This window comes from Astyanax mexicanus, chromosome 19 (genome assembly GCF_023375975.1).
Source record: "Astyanax mexicanus isolate ESR-SI-001 chromosome 19, AstMex3_surface, whole genome shotgun sequence".
NCBI lineage: Eukaryota > Metazoa > Chordata > Actinopteri > Characiformes > Acestrorhamphidae > Astyanax > Astyanax mexicanus.
In genome coordinates this window covers 30,944,346-30,962,807 of record NC_064426.1, presented here as the reverse complement: position 1 = coordinate 30,962,807, position 18,462 = coordinate 30,944,346, and the positions used below count along the sequence as shown (strand labels likewise).

At 36.6% G+C, this 18,462-nt stretch overlaps 1 protein-coding gene across 1 annotated transcript; it reads right to left on the bottom strand.

Moving 5' to 3' along the window:
- Window positions 1-2,198: 2,198 nt before the first annotated feature.
- On the bottom strand, window positions 2,199-13,890 carry LOC125784375 (immunoglobulin lambda-1 light chain-like). The gene is made up of 4 exons (XM_049467720.1): window positions 13,605-13,890; window positions 4,509-4,827; window positions 4,151-4,191; window positions 2,199-2,742 (listed from the first exon to the last, which is right to left on the bottom strand). Exons 1-4 carry the CDS (start codon window positions 13,708-13,710, stop codon window positions 2,417-2,419), a joined length of 792 nt encoding a protein of 263 aa, XP_049323677.1. The 5' UTR covers window positions 13,711-13,890; the 3' UTR covers window positions 2,199-2,416.
- Window positions 13,891-18,462: the final 4,572 nt, after the last annotated feature.

Sequence of the window (18,462 nt, the reverse complement as noted above, 5' to 3'; positions counted from 1 at the left end):
GATGTGGAAACCCTGCTGGAGGGAAGGTGTAACTTCGCGGGTGTAATTGAGACATACAAATGTTTATCCCATAATGTCCAGAAAAAGAGAAGTTGATGCAGATGGACGGTTGTGCTTCAAGGCGAAAGACCGGTATGCCTTTTGTGTTACGAAGAGTGTTACTGACCAAAATAAACGCTTTTTAGGAGAGATATAAGTTCTGTGTAAATATTTATAAGACAATACCTGACAAAATCTGTTTTAATGACGTTAATAAACATCACTGTGACAGCGCTAGTCGCAGTTTCACCACAGCAAAGGACGAGGACGTGAATCACTTATCTAACCAGCCTTTACTGATTTCTTCCCCCAGTAACCCTTTCAATAACCTCCAATAGCCTTCAACAGTCTAACCTTGCAGCCGTGCTGTGTCCACCACTAAACTCCGTAGTTATAAACATCATAAGGTTAGCAGCGCGCTAACTGACCTGTTTTTAATGTAATCCCAGCAGTGACTCAGTGACGGCTGCTCTAAACTGCTGCTGTTAGCTGCTTGGGCTGAAAGATGAACTGTAGAGAGCTGTATTATCCGGTTAGTGGGGTTAAAACCTTTATTTTCTACACGGAAGAACTTTAATTTAAAAAACGCTCCAGACTGGCTCAACTGAGCCCTGTAGCCTGTGGCTGGACTGTAGCTCTGACTAAGTAAAGACTGCGGGCTTGTGGTGCTGCTGCTGCTGCAGCTCCCACTAGTGGTTGTATGAGGAACTGCTAAATCTGTCAAATGTTCTTAACAGCTCACAATTTTTGATTTTATATTTATTAAGCCTTATTGCAGTATCAAACATTTTGATCAAAGTTAATATAACTTGTATTTTATGTCATTTCTATTCACTTGAATAGTTTGGTTCTTGATTGATGGAGTTTTTGGATTTCATAACATGACAAATTAAAAGGATTTATGTTAATAGAGCAACAAGCAAACATTTTTTCCATGCAACTGTAATATTTGATTGAATAAATAATATATTGAGTGGTATTTAACATTAAGGAGTAATTACATTCATTTTATATTACATTTGGTTACATTTTCTTACATTTATAAGTTACATCTGGCCCTCAGAGGACAGCCAATATGCCAATGTGGCCCTCGGCCAAAATGAGTTTGACACCCCTGAGCTACACACTCTCATCATGTGCTACAGGATATGATAATGATTTATCTTCATATATATCTCCTATATGGAGGGATTTAATATTAAACTGATGATCATGTTAAATAGTGATGTTATAATTTACACTATTACATATTTCATATTACAGTTATAATACTTATTGATTATTTTAGATTAAAATCATTTTAATCCATTCAGAGTTTGAGTCAGTTTTTCTCTCATTCTAAAATGATGATCTACAGATAAAGCTCCTCATTTGCATGAAGCTAAAATAAGCTGAGTTCTTCCAGCAGGTGTATCCTGAGTGAGAGAGGAGGTTCACACTGATTAGTGAACTGAATCATCTCTTGGGGAAATCTCCACGTCAGTGCTCCTCTCTCTGATCCTTCACTGCCCCCTACAGCCTCTCCTCTCACATTCACTTTAACACTAATCCACTACAGAGTCTGTCAGTCCCATAAAACAGCAGAGGGAGAAACACTGTGTCCAATAATCTGATCAGACTTCATTAAATCAGCTCCATCATTCATTCCACCATTAGATTCAGTTGTACTGAACACAATAAAAGTGCTGTAGAATTATGAATATTTAATGAAACAGGGAGAGATGTGAAGAACAGCACAGCAGTTCAGATTCTCTCACCAACAGAACATAATGAAATGAAAGGCAAAATGAAATGAGAAGCTACATTGAGACGATTCAAACAGAACTGAGTAAAAAGTACAAACTGAGTGGATTTAAAAGAATCTCATGAAAATAGCAAGAAAGAAACAAATTCACCCAAATGTTCCTGAAACCCATCAAACTCTGCTCTTCCCGCACTACTGAGTAAACCACTCTCCTGCTGAACAGTAGACTGCAGTTCATGCTTCTGCTGACGGATGGCGCTCTTCACAACCACGTTACCAAACCCCGCCCCCTCCACTTTATTACCCCCACCCTCCATACCAGCCCTTATTCATTCCCTCCTTTTAGTACAACTAACTGCACATCCATTAGTAACTCAGATATGTTCACAATCAACTCAAACAATGCACAGCAAGAGTTTTTCACTTCTGCATTTTATTCAAATCCATCAAACAACTTTATTGTAGAAGAGAAAAGATGAAGGAGTACGTAAGCAGGAGATGATCCAGTGTTTGTTGCTGGAATCAGCATTCTTTCACTACACACTAAACTACTGTTTCTATTCAGCACTGCCAAGTAAGAAGTGTACGTCTGAAGAAGAAGAAAAGAATGAAGATGAACAGATGTGATCAGGTTCAGTCCATGCATTCAGACTTCTTCATGCTTTTACTTGTAGTTTTTGAGGCAGCAGCAGACACTTCACATGTTATGTCTTTATCTTTCTCCCACTCTGATCTCTCAATGCTCAAATAGCTGCTCAGTCTGAACTTCTTATTGGGCTGCTGCTCTGCAGAGCCAGTGCTCACTCCACTGCTGACCGCCTTTCTGTCCAGCAGCCAACGAACATCAGCATAACCAGTGGACATGTCACTGACCACACACACTAGAGTGGCTTTATTAGACTTCAGCTCTTCACTGGACGGAGGGAAGATGCTCAGAACAGGAGGAGGAGCAGCAGAGTCTGATTAGAGAAAGAAAGAAAGAAAACATTTATTACATTAGAAATGAAGAGAATGTGAGGATAGAATTTCACTGATAAACTCTAAAAACTCTGCATTTAAAATATGATGCCTTAAACATTTTCACAACATCAAACATTTTCCAAAAACTTCATTTCAAATAAATCTTTACACCAAATTATTCCACAATTTACCAAACAATAGTTGAGTTTGTTTATCATATCTCCAGTGATGAGCTTGATTTCAGAGGGTTAAAGAGACAGTATGTGGAGATGAGTTCAGTTTAACATGAATAAAAGTTAAGTTTTTGGGACGTCAGGATAGAAAAGCTTTAAATAAAAATCTTTTATTAAAAGAAAATGGAACTTTATGACCCTTTGATCTAATAAAACTGGATTTTATTATTTATGTATTTGAAGTTTCCAGTGTCAAAAGTCAATATGAGAAACATTAGGAAATGTATTAGGTACTTTTCCAGCAGAATAATGTATTATACATATAAACTCAAAAAATCAATCTAATATTTTTTTTTTGTTCAAGTGTGAAATATATTAATTAATTCATTAATTTCTTGTTTTAATATAATTTTAACTCTATCATTTAAAAAAGACACTTACGAAAAAAAAAACACATTTGAAAAACTTAACAATTACTATTTACTCAAATATTACCAAAAAATGTTCAACAAAAAAAGTATCAGACATGTATCAATTAATATACAGACTGTATATTCTGCAGTAAATATATTTAAATTGATTCATATATTGATTTAAATACATTCTCTACACGTGACACAGTCTTCTTATTCGACTCATCCTAAGTTTAGTATTAAGATACAAGGTTTTAACAGTAATTATAAAAATGCTGAGAGATGTTGCAGCTCAAATATTTAATCTGAATCAGTACTTTAGTTATTTTCAGAGATAAACTATTTATTTCTGATTTTATTATTATTTCTTTTAAACTATTACTTGAGCGTTAGTGTTAACTATTGTTCTTTCCTCTGTGTATCATAAAGCTCTATCATTAAAACAACAAAAAATACAGATTTCTTTATCAATAACCATGAAAAAATTATTCATAGTATTTTGTAGGGAGTAACATTTTACTTTACTCACAGCTGACTATTTTAAATGAATTTTTAAATTCAATAAAGCAGTTAATTTAATATATTCCACAATTATTCTTAGTTTAATAAACTCTACAGAATATAAAACACACAGTAAATATTTATAAAAATACATTCAGTGATAGTAGAAGAGATTTCACATTCATATTCAATAAATCATGATTTCTTTACAGTTAATAAAATATAAGTTAAACTGAAGTTCATTTTTCCTGGTTAAATAGAGAAATGTAATGAAATATAAGATAATCAGTGGAATGTAGATAAAGAGAAGAGTTTCTTACCAGTGACGATCAGCTTTGTTCCTGGGCCAAATACCACAGTGCTTCATTTCATATCCTCACCCGTACAAAAACCTCCTCAGTTTCAGAAGTGAAAGTAGCGGAACTGAAACGTCCTCTAGACTTCAGCTCTCTCTTCTACTGTCTATGATCAGCACTGAGTCCTTCCACATCCCATTTCAGTCTCTGGGAATTCCACATCTCTGTTCTCCTGGGATTTCTTCACACGTCCTGCTCAAGAGAACTGCACCTATTAACCCCACTTTCCTGCTGCAGCTGAGAAATGTGCTGAATGAAATGGAGAAGTGAATGTGAGCAGTGAGGAGGTTTTTGTCATGATCTCAATCACTGTGATACGAACTTAGTGCCGGACGTCCTTCTAGTACAGTAATACACTGCAGAGTCTCCTACCTCCACATTACTGATTATTAACTGGTAGATGTTTGAAGAGGCTTTAGATGTGAAGCGTGAAGATGGAAAATCAGCTCCGTACTTTACAGGAGAACCATCAGAATAATCTGACGTCAACACATACTGAGGAGATGATTGTGGAATCTGTTTATACCAGTGGACGTAGTTGCCTTCATACTTTGCGAAGTTACAGTCCATGCTGATGGTCTTGCCCTGCTGCTCCGTCAGAACTGAAGGGGTCTGTGTCAGAACTTTCTGTGAACTGACCCCTAAAACATAAAGCAACATTGGAGCTGATGATCATCAATATCATTTTAAACACAATCAGAAACAATCAAACCCCATCAATGTAAAGAGAGAAGCAGGAGGAGATCTCTTACATGTCAGAGCAGGGAGGAGGACACAGAGGGTGGGCAGCATGTTGTCTGGGTGATCAGCAGAGTGATGAACAGAGTGGAGGATGAAGAGAGGAGAGAGAGCTTTCATAAGGAACTGAGGGAGGAGGAGACTATCTGTACTCAGCCAATCAGCTGTGAGTTTGTTCACTGTAAAGAACCTTAATTCCAATCAGTGCATCAATTGTAAGATCTAATTTAAAGTTCTAAAGTTCAGATTTTCTTGTTTTCAAGGATTTAAAGAAATCAACACTAGTTAGTATTAAAAGTAGGTGATCATCATATTTAAATGCATTCAAAGCAGTGTGAAATGGTCTGAAACTCAATCTCCTTTTATGGCGATAACAGCCTCCACTCTTCTAGTTTGGCTTTCTAGAGAATTTTAAGGTCAGGTACTGATGTTGTAGAAGAGTAATGATGTTGGTTTTGGTCAAAATCGGTATTTTAATTCTTTCTAATGGACCTGAAATCAGTGTGGTTGAGGTCAGGGGTCTCTGCAGATCACTGTATTTAATGGTATAAATTTATCCTTATTATTAACAATCAATATTTCTTATCTTTCCTGTTGATCAGAATTCCTATAATCTGAGTTCATTATTACACATAAAAGAGTTTCCCTGTTTCAGATTAATCACTAAAAAAAAACTATGATTCAGAAAACAAGAGGAGAACCCATGATCATGGAGATGAGGAGAAGTAAATAATAAAATAAAATAAAATAAATGAATCAATGATTAAACCTACCTATGGTAAAATCTTTTAGGATCTTTTATCTGTTATTGTTTTAGGATCAGTTTTACAGAAAGGGATTAAGTGAGAAATCAGAGAAAAACAAAAAAAAATAATAATAAAGTGTGGTTTTAGAATGTGATAAAACTAAATCTAGTAAAGTAAAGCACAGGATGAAGCTTATAATAAATTCATAAAGTTATGAACAGTACGAACATTGTACTCTGAAGTCACAAACAAGCATCAGAAACTGATACTGATAGGAATATTAAAGAAGATCCAGAATGGTGCACTGAGAGGTCCAGCGGTCTAAAGCGCTGCCACTATGAGCGGGGGGTCGTAGGTTCGAACCCCCGCTCATGCAGATGTGCCATTAAGCTGCCGGCGCTCAGAGGGAGCAAAATTGGCCCTGTTCCCTCTGGGTGGGGGGGGCTCTCTCCCCACATCCTCCCCACATCCTACGGTGATGTATGTAGCACAGGCGTCTGTGAGCTGATGTACTGGAACCGAGCCGCTGCGCTATCCTCCGAGTGTGCTGGCCGCTCGGCAATGCTGCATCAGCAGCAGCTCGAAAAGAAGCGGTGGCTGACTTCACATTTATCGGAGGAAGCATGTGTTAGTCTTCACCCTCCTGGTGTGTTGGGGCATCACTAGTAATAGGGGGAGTCCTAATGAATGGGTTGGGCAATTGGCCGTGTAAATTGGGGAGAAAATGGGAAAAATTTGAAATAACAAAAAATTAAAAAAAGAAGATCCAGAATGATAAACATCAGGTTTTACTGATTCATAAAAATATCTTACCTTTACATAAAAAACACACTACTAAAATGAACAGCACAAAGCAACCGAATGTATTTACATAAAAAGTAATAGATTGTTATGAAGATAAAGGAATATGGACATGATGAAGCAATATATAAAATATTTTAATGAATAGAGAATCTGTATACTATAATCTTCTGAAAATGCAACCCAGCTAAACTTAGTTTAACTGAGATTCTGTTGAAGTTGTGTTTCCACTGTTGTCTGAAAGCAGAAGTGAATGTGAGCAGTGAGGAGGTTTTGTCATGATCTCAATCACTGTGTAACAGTGGAGCTGTCCAATGTCTTACAGTAATACACTGCAGAGTCTCCTACCTCCACATTACTGATGATTAAAGTATAATCTGATTGAGATGAGTGTGTTGATGTAAATTTAGGAGAAGAGAAGCCAGATCCATATTTAGGAGAACTCCAGCTATGATGATTACTCAACACAAACTGTGGAACTCCTCCTGGAAACTGTTTATACCACACAGCTTCATAATTAGTTACAGTCCCCAGATTACAGTCCATAGTGGTGGTCTCTGCTTTAGTCGGTGTGAGATCAAGGGGATTCTGGGTCACCACAGTCACACCACTGACACCTGCAATAAAAGCAGCATCATGTTACATTAGTTGATGCTCACATTAGATGTAGGTGAATGCTGAGGAGCTCCAGTGCTGTGAGATCTTACATGAGAGAGCAGTGAAGAGAGTGCAGAGTGCTGGCAGCATCTTGTCAGTGTGTGATGCTCTCTGTGCTGAGTGAAGAGATGAGCAGCTTGAGGAGCAGATAAAGGAGAGAGTGCAGGGATGAGCTATAAGAGAGACAGGAGGGGGCAGAGGGAGGGGTCACTCAACTACACACCACGTAATGATAATCTGTAACAGTTAAATGTAATGACTTCTGTGATGTTGTCCTGGTAGACATGAGACTCTGTGGATCGAGGAATGTTAAATGTTACTCTTTTATTATTATTTCATAAGTAACGTTAATACAATGTGTGATGAATGTTCCTCCTCGGTGTGAATTTTGGAATTATTAATGAGTTATTAATATTATGATGTGTTTATTGGGTTGTTTTGATTTTTATTGATTATGCATTTGTTCATCTTCTTATCAGATGGTGGGTCTGGATCTTATCTGGAATCATTGGGTGTAAGGCAGGAATACCCCCTGTACAGGGCAGCAGTTCATCACAGGGGGGCAAACTCAACCAGTCATCCACTCACTCACACCCAGGGGGCAGTTTATCACAGCCAGTTCACCCACCATGTTCATTTTTCAGAGGTGGGAGGAGACTGGAATATTGGAGGAAACCCACACGGACACGGTGAGAACACACCAATCACCTCACAGACAGTGACCAGAGTGGGTATTGAACCCACAACCCCAGACATCTAGAGCTCTGTGACACACACACACACACACTACCTGTGATTAAACTGTGCTGTAGAATTCCTCTACAGTTCATTTATTTTTTAACAAAACTACAATTAAATACATGATTTATATTTTCTTGTTCACATACATTTGTATCAAAACATGCTTTGAAGTTTTATGATTTAAATATGGATATTTTTTGTCATTTATCATAACTATGAATGGGTTTTTGTTACTGTGTTTATTGTACATCTTAGATGAGTGTTATAATTTCAGGTAAATGAGATCTAAAGTGATTTGCTGGATTCGTCCAAATGTTCATGGATATTTATACAAGAAAAATAGTGTTTCTCTATGTTTTGAATCCTGTCTGCTTAAAAAATATATATATTTTAAATACTGTAAACAGGGCTTTTTTTTAAGAAATTCTTTCAAAGGTGAAGATTTGTGAAAGCTCTGTTCTCAGTGTTGTTGTGTGGGTGGAAAAAACACAATGGTGAATTTCCCAAAAGGTGTTTAAGCACAAAGATGATTCTTAGATGGTCGAGCGAGCTTCACACTGACCACTGTCTCTCAATGTTAAGCTTTTCTTAATGCTAAGATCCTTTTAGAAAACTGAGCCCAGATATATGACTGGTAACATCACAATGCATGCAGATTTCTGGCTGTATCTCAATTTCCTCCTTACTCCCTAAATAGTAAATTAAATAAAATCATAAAACTACAATTTAACAATGCAGATAGCACTAGATTACAGATTTAAACATATGAATGAATGTAAATACTGTTCTATAACAAACACACAATGATCTCTTTAGATTGAGTGTCGTCATTTATTCACATGTATTGAGCAGTCATTTGAAATTACACCTATATGTTTTCTTCATGTTTTGTGGTGTGTTGATGACTCTCTATATGAGGTACTATCGCCTCAAACAGGGCTTGCATAATACTAGCAAGCATTTTGGGAATGTGGATGGGAAGGCTTTAAAAAATGGAGAAACTGATTTTATATATATATATATATATAAATCACATAAATGTATGGACAGGGTCCCTAAAAGATAAGATAATTCATGATAATATAAAAATTACGAAATTCTTTTACAGCACAACCAATGTTTTTTCTTTTTTTTATCATAAAAAAATGTAATAATTTTCAAATGCAAACACCAGTGAAAAAAAATTGCAGATTAAAAATGCAAATTTAAAATGAAAATTCAATACATTTTACACTATTGTAGTCTGAGATCCTGTTGAGGTTGTTGTTTTTCCACTTTTGTCTAAAGCAGAAGTGAATGTGAGCAGTGAGGAGGTTTTTGTCATGATCTCAATCACTGTGATACGTACTCACTAGCAGAGCTGTCATATGTCTCACAGTAATAAAATGCAGAGTCTCCTACCTCCACATTACTGATGATCAAATTACAATCAGATCTAGATGAACATGTTGATGTAAATTTTGGAGAAGAGAAACCAGATCCATATCTAATAGAACTCCAGGTTTGATGATTCCTTAACACATACTGTGGAACTCCTCCTGGAACCAGTTTATACCATCGAGCTTCATAACCAGTAACTGTCCCCAGATTACAGTGCATAGTGGTGGTCTCTCCTTTAGTCGGTGTGAGAACAGGGGGATTCTGGGTCACCACAGTCACACCACTGACACCTGCAATAAAAGCAGCATCATGTTACATTAGTTGATGCTCACATTAGATGTAGGTGAATGCTGAGGAGCTCCAGTGTTGTGAGATCTTACATGAGAGAGCAGTGAAGAGAGTGCAGAGTGCTGGCAGCATCTTGTCAGTGTGTGATGCTCTCTGTGCTGAGTGAAGAGATGAGCAGCTTGAGGAGCAGATAAAGGAGAGAGTGCAGGGATGAGCTATAAGAGAGACAGGAGGGGGCAGAGGGAGGGGTCACTCAACTACACTCACCATATAGGAGCATCTACACACTCTCATCATCATGTGCTACAGGATATGATAATGATTCATCTTCATATATATCTCCTATATGGAGGAATTTAATATGAAATTGATGATCATATTAAATAGTGGTGTTATAATCATATTACAATAATAATAATTATTGATGACCTTATATTAAATTCATTATTTAATCCATTAAAAGTTTGAGTGAGTTTTTCTCTCATTCTAAAATGATGATCTACAGATAAAGCTCCTCATTTGCATGAAGCTAAAATAAGCTGAGTTCTTTCAGCAGGTGTATCCTGAGTGAGAGAGGAGGTTCACACTGATTAGTGAACTGAATCATCTCTTGGGGAAATCTCCACGTCAGTGCTCCTCTCTCTGATCCTTCACTGCCCCCTACAGCCTCTCCTCTCACATTCACTTTAACACTAATCCACTACAGAGTCTGTCAGTCCCATAAAACAGCAGAGGGAGAAACACTGTGTCCAATAATCTGATCAGACTTCATTAAATCAGCTCCATCATTCATTCCACCATTAGATTCAGTTGTACTGAACACAATAAAATTGCTGTAGAATTATGAATATTTAATGAAACAGGGAGAGATGTGAAGAACAGCACAGCAGTTCAGATTCTCTCACCAACAGAACAGAATGAAATGAAAGACAAAATGAAATGAGGAGCTAAATTGAAACGATTCAAACAGAACTGAGTAAAAAGTACAAATTGAGTGGATTTAAAAGAATCTCATGAAAATAGCAAGAAAGAAACAAATTCACCCAAATGTTCCTGAAACCCATCAAACTCTGCTCTTCCCGCACTACTGAGTAAACCACTCTCCTGCTGAACAGTAGACTGCAGTTCACGCTTCTGCAGACGGGCGGCGCTCTTCACAACCACGTTACCAAACCCCGCCCCCTCCACTTTATTACCCCCACCCTCCATACCAGCCCTTATTCATTCCCTCCTTTTAGTACAACTAACTGCACATCCATCAGTAACTCAGATATGTTCACAATCAACTCAAACAATGCACAGCAAGAGTTTTTCACTTCTGCATTTTATTCAAATCCGTCAAACAACTTTATTGTAGAAGAGAAAAGATGAAGGAGTACGTAAGCAGGAGATGATCCAGTGTTTGTTGCTGGAATCAGCATTCTTTCACTACACACTAAACTACTGTTTCTATTCAGCACTGCCAAGTAAGAAGTGTACGTCTGAAGAAGAAGAAAAGAATGAAGATGAACAGATGTGATCAGGTTCAGTCCATGCATTCAGACTTCTTCATGCTTTTACTTGTAGTTTTTGAGGCAGCAGCAGACACTTCACATGTTATGTCTTTATCTTTCTCCCACTCTGATCTCTCAATGCTCAAATAGCTGCTCAGTCTGAACTTCTTATTGGGCTGCTGCTCTGCAGAGCCAGTGCTCACTCCACTGCTGACCGCCTTTCTGTCCAGCAGCCAACGAACATCAGCAATACCAGTGGACATGTCACTGACCACACACACTAGAGTGGCTTTATTAGACTTCAGCTCTTCACTGGACGGAGGGAAGATGCTCAGAACAGGAGGAGGAACAGCAGAGTCTGATTAGAGAAAGAAAGAAAGAAAACATTTATTACATTAGAAATGAAGAGAATGTGAGGATAGAATTTCACTGATAAACTCTAAAAACTCTGCATTTAAAATATGATGCCTTAAACATTTTCACAACATCAAACATTTTCCAAAAACATCATTTAAAATAAATCTTTACAACAAATTATTCCACAATTTACCAAACAATAGTTGAGTTTGTTTATCATATCTCCAGTGATGAGCTTGATTTCAGAGGGTTAAAGAGACAGTATGTGGAGATGAGTTCAGTTTAACATGAATAAAAGTTTAGTTTTTGGGACGTCAGGATAGAAAGGCTTTAAATAAAAATGTTTTATTAGAAGGAAATTGAACTTTATGACCATTTGATCTAATTAAACTGGATTTTATTATTCATGTATTTTAAGTTTCCAGTGTCAAAAGTCAATATAATAAACATAAAAAAAATAATAATTAGGTATTTTTCAAGCAGAATAATGTATTATAAATATAAACTCAAATAATAAATCTAATTAGTTTTTCAGTTTAAATGTGAAATAGATTAATTAATTCATTAATTTCTTGTTTTAATATCATTTCAATATCATTTTAAAAAGACACTTAGTAAAAAAACACACTTAAAAAATTAACAATTACTTTTTACTCAAACATTACCAAAAATTATGAAAATGAAAAAATAAAGTATCAGACATTTATCAGTTAAATATACAGACGGTACAATCTGCAGTCAATATATATTTTATATATTTAACTGATTCATATATTGATTTAAATACATTCTCTGCACGTGACACAGTCTTCTTATTTGACTGATCCTAACTTCAGTATTAAGATACAAGGTTTTAACAGTAATTATAAAAATGCTGAGAGATGCTGCAGCTCAAATATTTAATCTTAATCAGTACTTTAGTTATTTTCAGAGATAAAATATATTTTTATTATTTTATTATTATTATTTATTTTAAACTATAACTTGATTGTGAGTGTTGACTATTTTTCTCTCCTCTGTGTATCATAAAGCTCTATCATTAAAACAACAAAAAATACAGATTTCTTTATCAATAACCATGAAAAATTAATTAATTCATGGTATTTTGTAGGAAGTAAAATTTTACTTCATCCACAGCTGACAGTTTAAATGCCAATTCCAATTCAATAAAGCAGTTTATTTAATTTATTCCACAATTATTCTTAGCTTAATAAACTCTACAGAATATAAAACACACAGTAAATATTCATAAAAATACATTCAGTGATAGTAGAAAATATTTCACATTCATATTCAATAAATCATGATTTCTTTACAGTTAATAAAATATAAGTTAAACTGAAGTTCATTTTTCCTGGTTAAATAGAGAAATGTAATGAAATATAAGATAATCAGTGTAATGTAGATAAAGAGAAGAGTTTCTTACCAGTGACGATCAGCTTTGTTCCTGGGCCGAATACCACAGTGCTTCATTTCATATCCTCACCCGTACAAAAACCTCCTCAGTTTCAGAAGTGAAAGTAGCGGAACTGAAACGTCCTCTAGACTTCAGCTCTCTCTTCTACTGTCTATGATCAGCACTGAGTCCTTCCACATCCCATTTCAGTCTCTGGGAATTCCACATCTCTGTTCTCCTGGGATTTCTTCACACGTCCTGCTCAAGAGAACTGCACCTATTAACCCCACTTTCCTGCTGCAGCTGAGAAATGTGCTGAATGAAATGGAGAAGTGAATGTGAGCAGTGAGGAGGTTTTTGTCATGATCTCAATCACTGTGATACGAACTCATTAGCAGAGTCATCCCATGTCTTACAGTAATAAACGGCAGAGTCTCCTACCTCCACATTACTGATTATTAACTGATAGTCGATGTTTGAAGAGGTTTTAGATGTGAAGCGTGAAGATGAAAAACCAGTGCCATAATAATAAGCAGAACCACCAGAATCAGATCTCAACACAAACTGAGGAGCTGATTGTGGAATCTGTTTATACCAGTGGACCCAGTAGCCTTCATACTTTGCGATGTTACAGTCCAATTTGATGATCTTGCCCTGCTGCTCCGTCAGAACTGAAGGGGTCTGTGTCAGAACTTTCTGTGAACTGACCCCTAAAACATAAAGCAACATTGGAGCTGATGATCATCAATATCATTTTAAACACAATCAGAAACAATCAAACCCCATCAATGTAAAGAGAGAAGCAGGAGGAGATCTCTTACATGCCAGAGCAGGGAGGAGGACACAGAGGGTGGGCAGCATGTTGTCTGTGTGATCAGCAGAGTGATGAACAGAGTGGAGGATGAAGAGAGGAGAGAGAGCTTTCATAAGGATCTGAGGGAGGAGGAGTCCATCTGTAATCAGCCAATCATTACTCCAACTCGGGAGAATTCAGCAGTGCTGTGGACTCCCAACTGGAATGCAGGTTTTCTCCAGTATATCTGGCAGCAATGTGTGGGGCTCCAGTTAGGGTAGTATCCACCTTATTTCACAACCACAGCTTTAATAAAACATGAAATGGGTAATTTAATATGCTCAGTTAGAGTGAGTCATAATAACTTTTAAAAGAGGAGAACTTTGCTTAAACAGCAGTGATGGAAACACAACACAGAATGATCAGAGTGTTGTGGAGCTCCATATAACTGGTTAAATGTGCTAAATTGAAAACATCACCTAAATCTTCATATATCTGCTCTTATTCAGTGTAGGGGAAACAGCTTTGTCATTAAACTCTAGTGAAGCAGATATGTAAGTGTGCTTTTCTCATGTTTTTTTTTCAGTTACCTTGCTAACATCATACCTAACAGCAACACTAAGACATGAGCCGTCTGCTTCTCCAGAGCTACATAACTTGAGTTTCCCTCCACAGAATGGTGAGAATGATTGACGTGAGAATGATTGGGTGGAGGTTTTAAAGTTTTAGCATCTGCAACCATAGATACAGTTCCTCATCTTGGAAAGTGGTGAACATAAGTTCAATAGTTTTCTGCTATGGTGTTCAAAAGCTAGCTATAGCTATTATCTTAATACCTTAAATGAACATTAGCTGTCATATTAATAGCTCTTAATAACATTAAAGCGTCTTTTGGGAAGTGAGGTTAGCGTAGCCACAGCAGTAGCTACTTCAGACTGTATTCACTGTGAATATGATATGATCATAAACTATTTGATACCAAATAATCTGAAACTGTAACAAAAAAGCAGACGAATCCTTTTAAATTCTTTAAAGTGTGGGTTCAAGAATAAGGTTGATATACATGTAGTATGAGCTGATATTAGCTATAATAAGGTCATGTGATAAGCGCTACATATGTTACACATCCTGTGTGGGCGGGGCTATGTGGGTGGGGCTATGTAAGCAAGTTGATTGCACTCTCTACACATACTAAGCTATACTCTATAAAGACACAACTTATGATACGGGTGGGTAAAAGGAGCATTAAGTCCCATGAAGACTTGATCCCATTGTGTGCTCTACCTTTCATCACTGATTTTTGTGACAACATTAAAAACGTATCTGATTCTACTGTACTTTACTTTATGAAGTTTTACTAAAATATGTGGTTTAATCTGGAAACCATAGAAAAATAGTGTAAAATGTTTAGAGATTGTACATGGCATTTAAAGTGCAGAGAGGAGAAGCTACACATTATAAATATGATTCTAAAATATTTTTAAATGATGTGCAAATGATCTTCTTCCCTTAAAACAATTGCAGAAAACATTTCACTTAATTTTTCAGATCAACTACTCTAAAGCCAAATTGCATTGAATACAGATTTAATTCAATTAAATATTTTTTTTTCCGTAAATGGTCTACATAATAATATAGAACAGCTGTAGCTGTAGCTGAATTAAACACTTCAAAAACAGCTAAACTTTCTAAAACATTGTTGTTATGTTTCCACTGTTTGAAAGCAGAAGTGAATGTGAGCAGTGAGGAGGTTTTTGTCATGATCTCAACCACTGTGATACACCCTGATTAGCAGAGTCATCCCATGTATAACAGTAATACATTGCAGAGTCTCCTACCTCCACATTACTGATTATTAACTGATAGATGATGTTTGAAGAGGCTTTAGATGTGAAGCGTGAAGATGGAAAATCGGCTCCGTGATGAGTAGCTGAGCCCCCAGAATTAGATCTCAACACAAACTGAGGAGCTGATTGTGGAATCTGTTTATACCAGTCGACGCTATTGCCTTCATGCTTTGCGATGTTACAGTCCATGCTGATGGTCTTGCCCTGCTGCTCCGTCAGAACTGAAGGGGTCTGTGTCAGAACTTTCTGTGAACTGACCCCTAAAACATAAAGCAACATTGGAGCTGATGATCATCAATATCATTTTAAACACAATCAGAAACAATCAAACCCCATCAATGTAAATAGAGAAGCAGGAGGAGATCTCTTACATGTCAGAGCAGGGAGGAGGACACAGAGGGTGGGCAGCATGTTGTCTGTGTGATCAGCAGAGTGATGAACAGAGTGGAGGATGAAGAGAGGAGAGGGAGCTTTCATAAGGAACTGAGGGTGGAGGAGTCAATGTGTACTCAGCCAATCAGCTGTGAGTTTGTTCACTGTAAAGAACAGTAATCTTAATCTGTGCATCAATCATAAAATCTTTGAACATCTTGTTTGTAATCCAACCTGGTATTCCTGATATGATTATTTGTAATTCTGGAATTGCACAATGTCTCCTCATCCTCACGTGCTAATTGGCACAAATGAAAGTCAGACCAACAAATTAATCATCATGCAGTGAACCAAGGCAGGTATCGATCGGTTTGTGCAGCTCTGAGTACAGTCCAACAAGCCTAAAGTCTTGAATACACTATACAACTTTTAGATTCAGAGTAGATTATAAACAGACTGGGTGTATTACATTACACTTTTTTGCTTTTTGTAGAATCTGAACCTTTATACACACACTACACACTTCCTTACATCACTTTAGAAATGATACAGTGTAAGGTCTACTCTGTGTAAAAATGAGCCTGCTTGACAAATTATATAGTTTTAAAATTATGCAGCATTTTTGTTATCTTATATTTTAAGCCTGACAAACAGGACTAAAACTAGGCTATAAAAAATACACAATGGAACACTGCTGTTATTAATTATGATACCAATCAACGTTTATAATAATCAACCTTCAAACAACCCCAAAGTCTAGACTGTTTCAGGCTCCACCAGACAACTACAAAAGAAAAGATAATGATAAGTAACATTTCCCCTCTACAGACTTTAGGTTGAAGAGAGCTTTAGATCACTTGCATGTAAAGAGTTGTTGCACTGCAGCCAGAAAGTTCTGTGAGCTTTTCACGTTTTGATGCATTATTTTCACGGACTTGTCTTTTATTTTTTTTTAATCCAGCTTTTTTCTTACGCTTTCTGCTGAAAGTAACGATTCACGTAGGCTACATTCACATTACCAAGCTGAAGTGGTGCAAATCTAATTTTTTAATGGTTGTGTGAACGTGCTAAAAATGTTTTTTTTTTCTAATCAGATTTAACAGGTCACTTATATTTGTGAATGTGAACTGTCAAGATTGCCAAATCCCATCTGAACAAAAAATCGTATTTAAGCAATTTGCCTGGTAATGGGAACGTAGCCTTACTGTTCTTTGTTGGTTATTAGGCCTATGGAATTTATGCTAGAAAAATGGACAAATGATCGTATTAACTCCCCCTAGAGTCTAACAACCAGCAGCAGGGGTCGCTAAAACGATCATGGATGTTTCCAGAACACACAGATTGCCAGTCTGTCGTTAACCCACTGTTAGTTTTTTGTTGTAGATAAATGATTTCTTCAGTAATATGCATCTAGCATGATTTAATGTCTAAAGTTGGACAGTGTTATAGTGTCACTTTTGTTTTGCTAATACAGGCAAAAACAAGGCTGTTTTTGATCAGATTCAACAGTCAATCAAACGTTTGTTTTTTTTTTGGCTGAAGATGCGATTTTGTGTGTAAAAGTTGAGTCTCAGCTCATCATACACTACAACACCTTCACACTCTGACTGTCAGCTCCAACTGCACCAGAGTTGACAAACTAAATTGGATGGTTCTTGATTGTAAAGACATGTGGCAGTCATATTCAGATGTAAAGGATTATGGGAATTTTAGTGAAACTGGATGGTGTAGATGGAAGAAAAGCATGCATGTATTATAACAATAAATATTATAATAAATATAAAATATTGTCCTTAATTTTCACATTGGAGTTCAGAGAAAGCTTCACCCTACATATTTTTTCTAATAAAGCTATTCATTGAAAGTTTTATATCACTGGTAATAAATGATAAGGATATCTAAAATAAACATAGGTGAGATTTTTTATTAAATAATTATTTTAGGAAATGCTTTATTTACACAGTTTAAATAATTGTAAAACTCTTTCACAATTTAGCAAATAAATGTACTGTTTTTGATTGTTTGAGTTACTGGAAGACTAACATAAAGTAAAGAAATAAAAAATATATAAATAAATTAAGCTCAGTTGACACTTTGTAGTCTAAGATTCTGTTGAAGTTGTTGTGTTTTCACTGTTTTCTGAAAGCAGAAGTGAATGTGAGCAGTGAGGAGGTTTTTGTCATGATCTCAATCACTGTGATACGAACTCATAAACAGAGCTGTCCCACACTTTACAGTAATACACTGCAGAGTCTCCTACCTCCACATTACTGATGATCAAAGTATAATCTGATTTAGATGAGTGTGTTGATGTGAATTTAGGAGAAGAGAAGCCAGATCCATATTCAACAGAGGTATATCCATGATAATTCCTTAACACATACTGTGGAACTCCTCCTGAAACCTGTTTATAAAATCGTGGTCCATTACCAGTAACCGTCCCCAGATTACAGTACATAGTAGCGGTCCCTCCTTTAGTCAGTGTGAGAACAGGGGGATTCTGGGTCACCACAGTCACACCACTGACACCTGCAATAAAAGCAGCATCATGTTACATTAGTTGATGCTCACATTAGATGTAGGTGAATGCTGAGGAGCTCCAGTGTTGTGAGATCTTACATGAGAGAGCAGTGAAGAGAGTGCAGAGTGCTGGCAGCATCTTGTCAG